The 15,799-nt window shown below is 38.6% G+C and overlaps 1 protein-coding gene across 1 annotated transcript; it reads right to left on the bottom strand.

Annotated features, from left to right (window-relative positions):
- Positions 1-822: 822 nt before the first annotated feature.
- On the bottom strand, positions 823-9,804 carry CLK1 (CDC like kinase 1). The gene is made up of 13 exons (XM_087707314.1): positions 9,657-9,804; positions 7,006-7,151; positions 6,520-6,745; positions 5,406-5,496; positions 4,995-5,061; positions 4,285-4,401; positions 3,909-4,075; positions 3,666-3,760; positions 3,451-3,580; positions 2,694-2,776; positions 2,252-2,331; positions 1,185-1,275; positions 823-1,101 (listed from the first exon to the last, which is right to left on the bottom strand). Exons 1-13 carry the CDS (start codon positions 9,714-9,716, stop codon positions 955-957), a joined length of 1,500 nt encoding a protein of 499 aa, XP_087563440.1. The 5' UTR covers positions 9,717-9,804; the 3' UTR covers positions 823-954.
- Positions 9,805-15,799: the final 5,995 nt, after the last annotated feature.

Raw genomic sequence — 15,799 nt, 5'->3', positions numbered from 1 at the left:
CATAGGAAATAATCTTTTGACTTCATTGCAACTAGTTACCACTTTTAAGAGTCCAGCTGTATTTATGACTATACAAAATAGGGCCACGCACAAAACTGAAGATGTCAGCCATTCCATTGGGCATTAAATTCGGAACAGCTGAAAAATGCTATTGATACAGGTTGTTTCTAAATTATTTCACTATGAAGAAAACTGCACTCTTAATAAAAATATTTCTTTCAACTCCCCATGATCATTGAGAATTGTATTTCCCCATATATAGCAAAGTGTCTAGGTTGGAGGTTACCATTGCTCTGTAAAAGACATACGGAGTTCTTTCATGTGCATAAAGATTGCTGAAGAGCTCCAACAAAAACTGAAGAAATATTTGAAATCCTTACAGGAAACAATGGAACTAAACTTAGCCTATTGATCTGTAACACATCCCTACTGGAAACATAAATGAAAGAATACTTGGTAGAATGTAGCATACCTGGTTCTGCATTTTTAGTTTTCTTAAAACTTTGTCCATTCTTTGTCACTTAAAAAAATGTTTTTAAGAACAGATAAGTTAGCGTAGTGTGGTAACATGAGTTAGTGCAGCTAAGGCTTTCAAAAAGAAATGCCTATTCATGCAATCACTGCATATAATTATCTTCAGGAATAAGCTTCCTGAAATCTAATTAGACTAAACAAACAATACAGAGATTTGCTTTTGAGACAGGAAATGCAGAACACGTTTTTGAAATGTGAGAGATGGGGAGGTCCCTATAGTTGTGAAACTTTAACCACCCATGTAACCACAGCTTACATGCAATATTAAGAAAACGACTGTACACTAAATGTTGCTAAATGTTTTATTTTAAGAGTTATATCTTAACAGACTAAAGCAAGACAATATCAAAAAATAAATTTACAGATTTACAAAATAAATATGTAAAACATGTTTTTTCAATGGCGGAATCTTTAAAAATCTCATTTCTTCTTCTTTCTTAATGGAAAAAAGAAAGGATGGGCCAAAGCATCATTAAGTGTAATTCGTCTGGCCGGGTCATATTCCAACATTTTCTGAACAAGATCAAATAGATTCTCATGGTCAGAATTGTGACACTGCATGAATTCCTGTGGATAGGGGGGAAAAAACAAATTAGCACTTCTGAGAAAATGAAGTAGAGGAAACCTAGTCGAATAGCAGATTATTTTACCTTCAGTGGCTTACAACGCCTTGAAACATATCTGCCAGCAGAACTGGATTCATCCCAATCCAAACTATCTTGCCGGAAGTATTTGCGTTTTCTGTTATAAAGAGTTAAGAATGAAATTATTTAAAGGCAGCTTTAGCAATGATAAATCTAGCATAACACCTTATAACTGCTTCGGCATAACTCCGATCATAAACCAAATATTTTAATTTTTTAAAAGGTTATTTGCACATTTCCTATATTCATTCACATTTATATCAGATGGTGCACATCATTCAAAATCTGCTTCAGAAGTATGTTCGTGCAGGTGAAGCATCTATTCTAAAAGCATCTTTTGAAAGGCTGTCTCTTGTTACTTTGTACGGATAGTGTGTTTACCCCAGTAACTCCAATACAAGGAATGTACAAAAACAAACCTCTTGAATGCTTTGCACAATGCTAGTCACGTAAATGAGACAAATTTAATATTCCTCTCAAATTAAGTAACAGAATAGTACACCATCCCAGTATCTCCATTAGTTATCACAGGGATGTCAACACGGTGTCATCATGTGACATTGACTTTTCCCTTCACTAAACCGGGCGTGGCCAGTGCATGACACATCTAGCCCATGGGTCACGAGTTTGACAGCCCTGAGTTATCACAATAAAAATGTATTTTTTATTTAATCATAAATTAAGGCAGAAGGTTCTCTTTCAGATGGGAACCAGTACCAGCTCCAAGGCATGATCAAACGAGAAATAGCTTGGATGTATACAATTAAAATTGGGGCCACAATACGAGACATTCTGCCATGCAGTATCTATATGATAAAATGCAAATAACATGATCATTGTGCCTACTTTAAACAATTTTAAATTTTACAATGTATTCCCACTGAGTCATACAATTTACCTCAAGGTTACCTACTAAAGAGAACCTATGCCAGGTTCAAAATACCTTTACTGTTTCAAATTAATTATTTTTTAAAATGTAAGCTAATAATTAAGCAGAAGCATAGAAATATTGGTGGTACTCAGAAGAGGAAGAAATAAATATTGAAGGGAAAAAACCTCAAACATTTCTTTACCTGGTTTTTTGAACCATATGAACTGGTAATGGTCCCAGTATCTTCTCCATCATAGCCAGATGTTCTTTGCTGTCATGTGTCTAAAAAAAATTATTGAAAATTTCAGAAAAACAAAGCATACAGTGAATATAGGCAATAGATTTCACATGGCAGTATTTCAAAGAAGTGTAGCATCTGAAGCCCCAGGATGGAATCAACATTTTCTCTTCTAGACAAGTTCTCCAGTTTTGGATATGACATCTTGGGCTCCCATAAATAGTGCTATTACAACCCTATTGCTTTTATCCATACTGAAATTACACACTTTCTGTTGACTTCAATTCTTATTTTATTTTGAATTATTAATCACATAATACTTTAAATTAGAAATGTAAATCTTTTTTTTAAAAACTTCCTAATAATTATCACTATCTCTATAACATATACCTCTGTAGTCACGTACCGGAAATATTGTAAATCCAAGGTAATATTCAATAAGAATACAGCCAATGCTCCAGACATCACATGGTTGTGACCATCCCAAAGCTGTGGCAAAAATATATATAAAATGAATTGTGCAAACAATACTTTCAAACTATAAATGCTTCTGATATTAATGCATTAAGGGAATTCTTGAAATGGGGAAGTTTCTGACAAAACTGCTCTAGCTGTTTTTGGATTAAAACAAAATATGAACAGATGACTGGGTTTTTGTGTCATTCCCCTCACCTCAAGAGCTTCCCCACAGAAGACAACATTGCCCTCCTGCCCCCAACCATCATAGCCTTTCCCTCCATCCAGCTACTGCTATTCCAGAGCAGCAAATCTCATAGGCCTGCATTCTATGAGGCCTATGAGGCCTCATAGAAGAGTGTTGAAGAGGGAGGCTTATATCTATCAACACTCCTGCTGCTCTCCCAACATAGTATATTTAACTGGCTGGCACTCTACCATCATATCCTCCCAGCATCTTCCCTCTTCCAATTGATATCCTTCACATGTCAACCCTGAACTATTACTTCTGGATTAAAACGGGTTTTGACTAATGTTTCACTTCATGCATTGACAATACTGTATTTGTTTGGACACAGCTTCCTCCAGCTCAAGCAACCTGGAAGATTTTAGCAAGTCTAGAGTATATCCTAAACTCTTTATTTTATAGTTTGCAACATACACGGCACCCCAAAATACAAATTTTTGTACTATACACATTATCTCACCTAATATAACTTCAGGAGCTCTGTAATGCCTTGTAGATACAAGTGTACTATGATGTTCATAATCATATGTAGCACTTCCAAAATCTACTACTTTAATCTCTGGATGTTTCAATGTGCGTTCGCCATGTCTCTGAAATGTAGCATAAGATTATTAGGCATAAGTAGTAAGAATCAGCTATGAAAGCAATGATTAAATATTAAGAGATAAAATTTACCAGTTTAGGGTTATATTCTTCTGTATAATCAGAATTCACAAATAATATGTTTTCAGGCTTCAAATCTGTATGGGTCAGCTTGTTTGAATGCAAGACTGTAAAGAATGAAAATTTGAAAGCAGTTATATTTTAGCTTAAATATCTTTAAATATCAATGTTTAAAGCCTAAAAAAAATTAATTGATGAATGTTTTGCATTTATTTGCCTTGAGATTGCTAAAAAGACAGTTTAATACATACTTACAATTTACAGATTTGCAAATCTGATAAGCTATTTTTCTGATATGGTCCAGACAGAAAGGCAGAAAACGATTTTCTTTAAGGAAGTCATAGGTACTGAGTCCTAGCAGTTCAAATACAATGCAAATATGGCCATGATGATCAAACCACTCCAACATCTTGACACAGTGACTGTAAATGCAATAAGGTTACTCAGAAGGCATCATTAAAAAGAACATAATGAGCAATTTGTAAATACAATTGAAAGTAAAATGTCAATGATTACAGAAAAACTAGCATACAAGAGAATATAACACTTTCAGAGGAAGGGAGGGAAGGAGGGAAAGGAGGAAGGAAGGAAGACATGCACACATTCAATTTTAACTGCATCATATACTTACAATGCATTATTAGGATCCGACATATTTAAGTGTTTCAACACTTCTATTTCTGACCGAGCTGCTTCTGAATATCTGTCAACATTTTTTACGATTTTCACTGCTACATGTTTATCTCCACTGAAAGACAAAGTTTTGAAGTGTCATTAGCAGTCACAGGAATAATGAAGTCTTGTCACAATGAATGAAAAACTGCTTTACAATTAATTTAATTAACCTTAATTTTTTAGAACATTATATATTAAAATGTATGCACATTTCCCGAATGTCAATGAGATTTTTAAAATGAAGTAAAATGATAAATTGTGCATTTCTAGCAAAGCTGTTGAAAACAAGCTATTTTTTTAAAATCCATGTATTTCAAAGTAACTGCAATTTACCCATGTTTATTACATTGCTGTTTACATTATGTTTGCAGATTTCTGGAAAACCACTGACTGCAGATATGCTAAGAATTTTCATGGAATAGCCTTTTCTCCCACTACCACAATGGAACGGAAAAGCAGGCCTCTAATAAAGTGTTCAAACGAGTGTTTCCTGACCACCTTAACAGAAAAGATGTTGCCTCAGACATTTAGACCATATATATTTTAATTTTCAAAATCAATACTTTTTTTTAGCTGACATGAGAAACTTGCAATCACAAGGAAAAGGAAAGCAGAAATGACATTATTTATCATCTGAGATTTAGAAAACTCATAAAAAACGCTTACGTTTTGTGGTCAATGCACTTTACTACTTTTCCGAAAGCACCTTCACCAACAGTAGTGATAATTTCATCTAAAACAGATGGGAGGCAATCAGTTATATAAGTAATGACATATTTTCATTATTCAATACACCATGCTATGCCGTTATGTAAAAAGTATAACTAGACAACTTTAAATATTTAATCCGTCAAGTCTCCAAGACAGTTATGTCTATCTTGTTCTATATCAGCTCTGTTTACTATATAGGAAGTTTCAATTAAGTTTAACTCTATATAATAAAGAGACCCCCCCAAAGAAAGAAAAACAAAACACGTAACAAAAGAAACGCAAAGTAAAGGACTTCCAAAAAATTTCCTGACTTATCTAAAAGAAATTATTCTATCTTGAAAGTAAGTTGTGAAAAATATTCTATACATCTTGCATTTAGTACGTCTCCACTCTGACAGATCAGGTGACCCTCCTCATCATCCTCTACACTCCTGGATCTTTTCCTTCGGTGACTCCTCTGGTAACGGCAAGTGTGCGGCACCAACATCATCCAGCCAATCAATATACCCGAGTGAATTCAGGGCAGAATACGAAATTCATTCAGCAGGGAGATATTCAGGCATTCAGATACGCGCCAGGCCACAAACGGTTGGCAGGAACAATTTCAAATTCCCCAGAATTTCACAGGGCACATAGTTTAGGTTACGGGAAAAAAACATGGCAAGGAACAGATTTTCAGATAAGGTACTTCAAGTGGCAAGGTAACAACAAATAATATATATATGCTTTTAAATATGGTTCACTAGAAGAATTAAGTATTTTAAAATTTCAAATAAATATTCTTCAGTTTAACGCTGTCATGCATCAAGTGTTGGCATGTACTGACCTATAATCTTTGGGTAAATAATCTCAACAAGTGCGTATTACAAGTGCATATACAAGTGCAATTTTGCATATTACACCTAATTAGAGCAATAAAAATTCATCACAAAACGTCTAATATTTCTAATAGAAGAGCTCTAAGCAGCCCTAATTTCTATTCATCCAGTAATTACGGTTCAATAGAGGTTCAGCATCTACTTTTGGCAGATGCATGTCAGATGATAAGCCATGGGAAAAAACAATGTAGATCAAGTCTAACAACCTTTCCATTAACAAAGAGGCAAATCTTATCCTTGAATATCAATTTGCCTAATGGGGCAGGTCTGCATAAAGGCACTTATTTCAACATCACCAATGAAACTTAAGAGGTCTTAGCATAGGAAAGAGTCATGTTTTCTCTTCACCAATTATTCTTATAGGAAAACATAATGTAACACCAGTTCAGTATATAATTTAATCAGATATTTTAAAAGTAAAATGTTATACAAGATAACAGAAATCATCATTGAAAAATAGGTCTTCAGTTGCTACAAAGTATTCCCATTTTGGAACACATCTATAGAAAAAAAACAATTTTGCTAGAATGTATCCTCATTCATTTGCCATTATTTAAAAGCATACCCATATCCATGTTCCAGGTGTTTTAAATTATACCTACCGTGTTTGTATGATATGATTTATCATCAGCCTTGCATTTTCTTTTGTAACTGCTTCTGCTACTCTGGCCAGATGACTTGCTACTATGGTTGTGATAGTCTTTCTCATGGCCCCTACAAGGGTGCCTGGTTTCAGACAACTGACTAAAGTTGCTTCTGTATTCTTCAACATAGCAGCGTTCATGATCATCACTTCTTTCCTGCAGGGAGCTGGTTTCTTTATAAATGCTAGAGTGGAAAAAATTCATAAAACACCTTGTAATGCAAAACTGCACATTGCAGATACATCCAATTTTAAGAACACACACAATGGATTATTAAACATGAGGTCATTTTAAATACTGAAAAACCAGCATTTCAGATATAAGAAATCAAGAATTGTTCTTGTATTTTGGATTTTAACTCCCATAAAATGTTACCATAAATCACTTGATAAAATCTAACATTACCTACATTTTAGCTGAACGAGAACTGAAAAAGGAACTTACTTATCATACATTGGAGTGTGATCGTATTTGCAGCGTTTGTATTCATATGTACTGTTTGAATGTCTTTTTCTCTTATGCTGGTTTTGGGGATCCTCACATTGTTTTTCATCCCAGTTACTATATTGACTTTGTCTAGAATACCTCATCTGAAATAGATTAAATACACATAATGTATGTCATCACATTTATCAATAAGCTTTAGACAAATTTTTGGGGGATAATTTCCAATTAACCCATTCCTCTTTTTCTTAGAAATTAAAAACCTCATATGATCTTCCTTCTCAGTTTGCAAAATATTGGACTCAGCAAAATACATAATGAGAAAAACCTTTATTTCCATATCAGTCTGATTCTTAGCACATTCATAAAGCAGAATGCATAAAAATCCAGAGAGAAAAGCTCTTTCAAAAGGTCCAAATAGCAAATGAAATATAACATGTAGGCTTGAGAAAAATGAAGTATATACTTGTGTGTATATAAAAATATATATGTATGTACTTTTAAATACTGTGTTGCCTACTAGTTGATACCAGTTCCAATTAATATTGCTCATGTTATCTGCTTTTGATATATTGGATAACGCACTGTAACACAGGTGACTTAAGACTTGAGCCCAAATTTTCTGTTAAGTGATATTTGTTAAGTGATTTCCCCCCCATTTATGATCTTTCTTGCCACAGTTGATAAGTTTGTCACATGGTTAAGTGAATCTTGCTTTCCCACTGACTTTGCTTGTCAGAAGGGCACAAAAGGGGATCACGTGGTCTTGGGACACAGCAATGATCGTAACTATGAACAAGTTGCCAAGCGGCTGAATTGATCACGTGACTATGGGGAGGATGCAAAGGTTGTAACTGTGAAAAATGGTCATAGGACATTTCTCAATGCCACTGTAACTTTGAACAGTTCACTAAGCGAATTGTTGCAAGTCAAGGACTACTTGTATATCTAATTCAGTATTACATAACATTTGCAAATTATATAGGTGCTACCAAACTCAGACTTAAGAATTTTTGGTGACTTCTTGGTACAAAGGATTACAATTATCACAACCACAGATGTAACAATGGGAGTTCTAGTCCAATAGTTCTAAGAAACCTGGCTGAAGAAGATAGAGCCATAAATGTAATTAATAAAAGAAATGAAATAAATACCAAACCGTGAAAGAAGCAATTTTGCAGCAGATTCTAAAATACTAAACACATGGACTGAAATGAAAATTTCCATATATTCCCTATTACTCCACTATCAAACAACATAAAAAAAACAAAAGTTGTGAATATTTGTCAAAAGTATCTCTTAATATCTTGTTCTACACACACAAAAATAACAATATAAATGTAAAAACACCATCTTCAATATGGATAACAATAAAACCAACACTGAGGTCCAGCCCTGATTAGACTGGGTGCATGATGTGCTTTCTTTTAAACTGTTTTCCTCTGTTTGTTTTTAACTCTTCACTTTTTAAAATTTTATTTGCTGTAAGCCGTCCGGAGTCCTTTGGGATTGGGCAGCCTATAAATTTATTAAATCAATCAATCAATCAATGTGTTCACCAGTGTTCACCTGGGTTAATTTTTTCACACTTGTGAACTCAGTCTGTTAAGTTCATTAATGATTTAATATCTGGTAAACCCCAGAAAATCAAAACCCCACAAGTCAAATGTGTCCTGTGAAGAGTCACTTTAAAAAAAAAAATCTAATATGTGGACATCAACGGAAAAATTCTCTTTTAAGAGATAAACACTCAGTAGTAGTTACTATTCTCAAAAAGGCCATGTCTCCAAAATCACCCAGCTATTATATTGTGAACAAACAGCTTGGCTGAATATAGAGTTCACCCCTTAAAATCAGTCTCTCAGAATGGCAAGAAATATTGGTAATAAATTTAAATACAGAACTTATTGGCCATGGCAGTAAAAGCTCTACACTCCCATCTCTTTTTCTTTCAGACTCTTTTACTAACAGCCATCTTATTTCCCTGTAATTTTAACTGCACTCTAGTTTTGTTGCTATTCTTAGTCCCTTTTGCTTTGGTAACAATTTTGGTGTCTATTTCCATATCATCTCTTCTCTTATTACCTCGTATATAAAAATAAAAAAAAACCCAAAACTTTCTTCTTCCACACTTCCTGATTTCTGACCTTTAACTGTCTTCCCTTTTCGTCATAAACTATCAGCCGTCGAATCTTCAAGAACGACAGCAAAAATCGAGATATTCCCGATTAAAATCGTTTTGGTATTTCCTACTCGTCCACTACCTTACCCTCAACACCTCTTACAGCTTACAAATAACCGTACATCACACGCAGAGAATCGCGGTAATTTTCCTCACAGATTCGGATCAGAAAACCCTTTTCTTCGTCATAACTACAAGCGGGACTTTTTTTTTCTCTCAGGCCCTCAAGGCCGCAGCCGGACCGCGACAGCTGGCGGCCCTTTTCCTCAGACTTAACGAAGAGGCAGAAGCTACCGACGGAGTGACTCGGCTCGGCTGGCAAACACTACCGAGAGCTCCACGAAGAAAAACAAACGAACTTAGGCCCCGCGTCTCCTCAGCAAACGATCCCCCTCAGCCCGACGTTACGAGGAGAGATTACCTCACGCCTGACTTTGGGGTTTTTTTTTTTGGTATCACCCAAACTTACTTTCCCGTTCGGAACCGCTCTCTCGTCACAGGCGTCTATAACCGCGTTACAGCTCTTCATCGCCCAGCCGCCATTACAAGATCCTCACCGTAACAAAATGGCGCCGGGCAAGAATGTTCTAGAGGGGGGGGGGAAAGGTTTGTCAAGAACGCGTCTGCGCAAGCGTAGCCCCGCCCCCTGCGTCACGAGCCAACAATCAGAGGTTTATTTTAACAACGGCTACTACTCGGCGCCTGCGCAAATCAGTACTACGGGAGTAGTTTGGGGCGTGGGCGTGGAATTGGAGCGGAAAGGTGATTAGGTGCCTCTTAGAGCAGTGTTTCTCAACCTTGGCAACTTGAAGATGTCCGGACTTCAACTCCCAGAATTCCCCAGCCAGCGAATGCTGGCTGGGGAATTCTGGGAGTTGAAGTCCGGACATCTTCAAGTTGCTAAGGTTGAGAAACACTGTCTTAGAAAGTACAGATTATTTTCTTTCTTTTTTTGAGGCATCAGATGATCCCGAAAACCGCATCTCCTTACATATTATTTTATAGACATGTCCCAGAGAATTCTGAGGCCGAACGAATCCTAGATCTCGGTCCTCGTGGTTCTGTACTCCTGTTTGCATTATCCAGGGTATCTTGCAGCTCAATCACGGACTCTTCTAAAGCAAAGAATGACGGGCAGAGCCTTCCCAGTACGGCTCTGAGGAGATGCTCAAATGCAAAAACTGCTTTGATCCTAAGTCAAGAACACACCCGTGGCCAACTGCATTGCAGCGCCCTCACTACTGTTCAAGCAAACCTATAGAATAGAATGGAGTAGATTGGATTTGTCTTTGCTGCTGTAGGAAGTCATCACCCAGCCCTCTCCCAGAAAAAATGAAATATCCTAGGAAATATTGTGTGGGAAGTTATCATCCAGCCCTCTCCCAGAAAAAAATGAAATATCCTAGGAAATATTGAAAAGGCAGAATATTTCTCTGGATGTGAAAAGAAAGAAACATGCTTTAAAAGACAGAATAGTTTCCTGTAGCGTCCTGCCCATCCACACTTTGTCAATAGGCCATTGAGAAGGCCAGGCTAGCCCACTTTACATAATAAAGACTTCCTCACTGCAGCTGCAGGAGGAAGGGATATTACTCAACTCTCCACATGGCATCTGGGAACTCATCTATACCTGGATTCAAAATGCAGCCTAGAGAGTTGCCCCTGCATGGGCCCCATGGGAGTCTGAAAACCAATCAGAATACATTTCTTACACAGGAACAGGAAACAGAGAGGTGGGACTAAACAGGGTATAAAAAGCCTAGCAAGCCCCTTCCTCAGTCCTTCTCTTCTTCTCCACCTACATTGAAACATGTGATCACCTTTTTTTGTACAGGACTCAAGCCATGTGGTCCTGTCCACCAATAAAGCATCTTTCCAAGCAGCCTCCATGTCTCCAGTGTCTTTTTCCCCACTTGGAGCTGAACCCAGAAGGACATTTCTTTCAACAATTGAAAAGGCAGAATATTTCTCTGGATGTGAAAAAGGAAGAAACGTGTTTTAAAAGACAGAATAGCTGCTTGCAGCTTCCTGCCCATCCCCCTTTGTCAATGGGCCATTAAAGCCTGAGTTAGTCCCTTTACATAATAAAGAGTTCTCCCCTTCAGTCCAGGGGGGATGGGATTTCCCCACTTGGAGCCGAACCCAGAAGGACATTTCTTCCAACACTGCATATGCTCTCAGTGTACATAAAAAGACAGGATACATTCCTCAAGAATCATAAGGTACAGCACTTAATGATAGTCATAGTAAGTACTACGGTAGTAATTGGGTTATTTCCCTGCAGTTCTAATTGAACAACAGGTAATTTGAGTTCTGCCAGATGGTGACATCCTGAGGGTTAAGGGCTTTGGGAGTAGGTAGCATTCAATCTGGTGCTGGTCTAGAAACCACCACCACCAACCCTTTCATGAAAGTAACTTCTGAGTTTATGGCAGTCATCCAGCACTGGGAGTAAGAGCAGCAGTGGGAAGCTGGGATGGTTGCAGTCCTGATTGCTTCCAGGCTAAGATCATCCCATCCAATCATAGTTTGGAGCCGTGCAGCTGTTGCCAACAAACTGCCCGACACAATGCAAGTTGGGCTCTTTATCCATACCACTGAAGGCATGTTGAGATTTACACCACATTTTGTGGCGATGGCCCTTTTTTTATTTGCAGTATACCCTACTTTCAAGACATGAGCATGAAGCAGCATCCATTTGTACCTCTGCCCTACTTCATGGAAAGTGCTGAGATTATAGCAGAATCGCATTGTCATGTTGTAGAAAAGACGGGTCACGCAAGCCAGCTCTTCAGAGAAGGGATAGTTTATTTGCGCAGGTTCATAGCAAAGAATAAATGGCCTGAACACTGAATGAAATTCAGGAACTTCCTTATATAATTTATCACTTTCAGCTAAAGCCATCTGTTAGTTTTGGAAACACCCCTCAAGATTTGCCCTTGAGTTACAGAAAGTATGTCTACAGGATGTCATGATACATAGGTCAGCTAACAGACATGCATAGCTCGTATTTTGAGGAACTAACAATATGTGTCTATCGAACACATTAACAGCCAAGCTAGCAGATGGGCTAAAATAGATGTTTTACTTCCGTATATTTCATGTACAGACTTCCTTCTAACCCGTGTCTAACCGCACTATGTCCTAAAAGCAAACCTTGCAATTTCTATATGAACAGTTAAAGCTTAATATCGTGCAACCCTAGTTTGGTTCAGGCTTGAGGCCTACTTTGGTTCTGCCTGCCACCTTAGTCACTCTTAGCTGCACTAGAGAAAGAAACATGCATATATACCTTAGTTGGACCAAATATCTAAGGCTGGCTGAATATCCAGGCCATAATTTTTTGTGTGACAGCTTGTGTCGCATTGGATACATTTGAACTGCCTATCTTGCTCTGCTAGAGCGTGACCCGTCAAAACCGCGCTTGACTAAACCGCGCCCGATTAAACCGCGTCGCTGATGTCATCAACAGGGCGACAACAGCCAGCGCGGAGAAAGAAGGGAGCTTTAAATAGCGCTTTGAAAGCAAGCCGATTCAACTTAAGGTAAGGGTTAGCTTTAGGGTTAGCTTTAGGGTTAGCTTTAGGGTTAGGTTAAGGGTTAGGGTTAGGTTAAGGGTTAGGGTTAGGTTTAGGGTTAGGTTAAGGGTTAGGGTTAGGTTAAGGGTTAGGTTTAGGGTTAGGTTTAGGGTTAGGTTTAGGGGGGTTAATTTTAGGTTTAGGGTTTACAGCGTGCTTCTGTCTCCGCGCTGTTGTCGCCCTGTTGATGACGTCAGCGTCGCGGTTTAGTTGGGCGCGGTTTAGTCGAGCGCGGTTTTGTGGTGGAACCCTGCTAGAGAACAGAATCAGCACCTTGAGGAATGGAAGGATATCTGGATGTGCAGGTAATATTTGAGTTACAGCTGTAATTGAGGCCAGAATCATGGTTGTCAGTCTTTCTAGTTGTAAGTTGGGGCATCATGTGATCAGACCCAATTTTTGGCATCTTTTACGGTGGTGGTGGTTAAAACAAATCCATTTTACTCAACTGGTGGGGTTTTTTTTTTGCCAAATCATGGCTACATGACTGTAGGACATTATTGCCAACTGCTGTAAAGGTGATTGCCAAGCACCTAAAATGCAATCATGTAAGATGGTGGGAGGGAAGAGAGACATTTGGAGCCATCAAAATTTCAAAATCAGGCTGTAGTAGCTTTATGCAGGACATATACTTTTGGTCACTAAGTGAATCAAGGCCATACCCAAGATAACAACTGCCCAGTGCATTCCCTATACCTAATCTGGACTTTGCAGTAGTTAAAAGGGTATTGCAGATCTCCAAACATCAGTAGTTGCTCTTGGGCCTGCTTCAGTAGCAAAAAGTCATACAGGTAAATCAATTCTGGAATAAGATTCCCCTAAACCTGGGTGTTCCCTGCTCTACTCCCAGGCTTTTAGTGGGGTGCATGAAATCCCTTTGGATTGTGCGGGGTTTTTATTTCATTCTTGTTTGCTCTCTCTTATTTTCTAAATTCTATTTTTTTTTTAAAATTTTTCTTGTATTTTAAAACAATGGTTTCCTTTATTTGTGAACCAGAGTTTTGGGAATCAGGTGGTATATGAATTTAATAAATCAATCTGAGCCACCATAAGCCGTTGTCTCAATTCGGAAGGAAACAGTCCCCCCAGGGAAAAGGGCGGCATATAAATAAACCTTCTAAATCTTCCTTCTGCTGATCTCCCTTTGAGTCCTGTACTGGTAAGGAGAGAGGTTCCACCACAATACCGCGAAGCCCTTATCTGCGGAGACATAAGCACAAGTGCTAATCCGCGCAGTCCGAATCGCTAAAGCAAATGTGACCTTACCGCGCTGACATAAGGGTGGAGGGCAAATCCGCACCTTCCGAAGCACTCAGCCTAACCTAACCCTAAACCTAACGCTAAACTTAGGGGCTCGCAAGCGGGCGCTGTCAGCCCGGCCGCCCGCAGCTGGAGGAGGAGGGCTACCTTTGGAGGTACAGAGGCAAAGAACGAATCATGTATCTGGATCTAAAGCGCCCTTCTGTTGCCACGCTGTTGTCGCGGTGGTGATGACGCGCGGTGATGACGTCGCGGCTTTAGCGACGCGGTTTAATCACCGCTATTTTGACGAGCGCGGTTTTGACGTGCCATGCAGGAGAGAAGGCTGCTTGAAGCATCCATACCACTGCCTCCCTTGTGCACACACAGCTCCTCTTCCGGGCCTAGCTCATGGCTCCAATATTGTTTTAGGAGCGGCAATGGGACTAAAATCTCCTAACAGCCATCCCTTTCCCCACCCTCCCTTAACCGATTAACCTTGGCACTGCCCTCCATGACTCCTTTACCTGGCTTAGCTCTTCCCAAATTGGGTTGGGAAAATCCTGTTTCTCTAACTACTGTAACCATCATCATCTCTCTCTCTCTCTGCCAATTACCTCCACTAGACCGATAAGATCGCATAGATTAGGCCTCCTCCGAATTCCATCAGCCAGCCAGGGTAGACTGGCAACTACCCGGAGGAGAGCCTTCTCGGTGGCTGCTCCGACCCTCTGGAACGAACTCCCCGTGGAGATCCGGACCCTCACCACCCTCCAGACCTTCCGCGCCGCCCTTAAAATCTGGCTGTCCCGGCTGGCCTGGGGTTAAAGACTCTAACCCCTAAAGACTCTAACCCCTACTCGAATTGTATGACTGTTGAGTTCTTAAACGATGTTGTGTCTTTATGTTGTAAATTGTTTGTCCTTCCCCCCCCCTTTGAACTGTGAGCCGCCCTGAGTCCCCCCAGGGAAAAGGGCCGCATACAAATAAAGTGAAAACTGAAACTGAAACTGAAACTCTCTCTCTCTTTCCACAGAGATTTCAAAAATAACTAAAAAAAAACTTACAATGGAAAATCCCCAGTAACAATTAAAAGGGTGCACTCAAAATACTTTGACCCAGAAATATTTGAAACCAAAAAACAATTACGTGCATACAAAGCACCAGAAACTATGTACACAAATAGTTTTGTGCACGCCTAGACTCCTGATGAAAAACCACAAAATTCACTGAATTACCCTCAGTGACACATTCTCCTTGACTGATTTACTATATAGGATAGTTTCAAAAAATATGATCCTGAACATTTTAGAAGAGTGGAATTAAAATGCAGCATTGTGTGTGTGTGTGTGCTTTTTGCTATGTACTGTTGCCAGAGGTTTAGACATTAATGGCTGTGTGTTGCATTATTTTGAAGGGGCAGCACGTTTAAACTTACAAGCCGTATACTCACTACGTTGTAGCCAAGTGTCATCTCTTCAGTGTTGTCACCTGAAAAGATATACTTAAAATATTTACAAAATGTGGGGGTGTACTCACTTCTGTGATGTACCATATACAGCCTAAATTTGTTTTAAGTTTGAACTTCGTTGTATGCCGCTATGAATACGTTTTAGCAATACATAAATCCAATAAAGATGACATTTTTAGAAATACTAAGATTAAAACACAATTTATATAAATATTCACATATCTTTATTTTGTTCATCCAACTGGCAGTGCCTTTTCTTCGAATGAACTTTTGTTAACACAGATTTATCTTCCAGCATTCTTTGTTGATCAACACTGCAGTTCA

The sequence above is a fragment of the Thamnophis sirtalis genome, unplaced genomic scaffold, assembly GCF_051295495.1.
Source record: "Thamnophis sirtalis isolate CommonGarterSnake01/CBP01778 unplaced genomic scaffold, rThaSir2_p1.2 scaffold_1, whole genome shotgun sequence".
Lineage (NCBI taxonomy): Eukaryota > Metazoa > Chordata > Lepidosauria > Squamata > Natricidae > Thamnophis > Thamnophis sirtalis.
The sequence above is the reverse complement of the archived record's forward strand: the minus strand, read 5'-3'. Positions and strand labels throughout refer to the sequence as shown.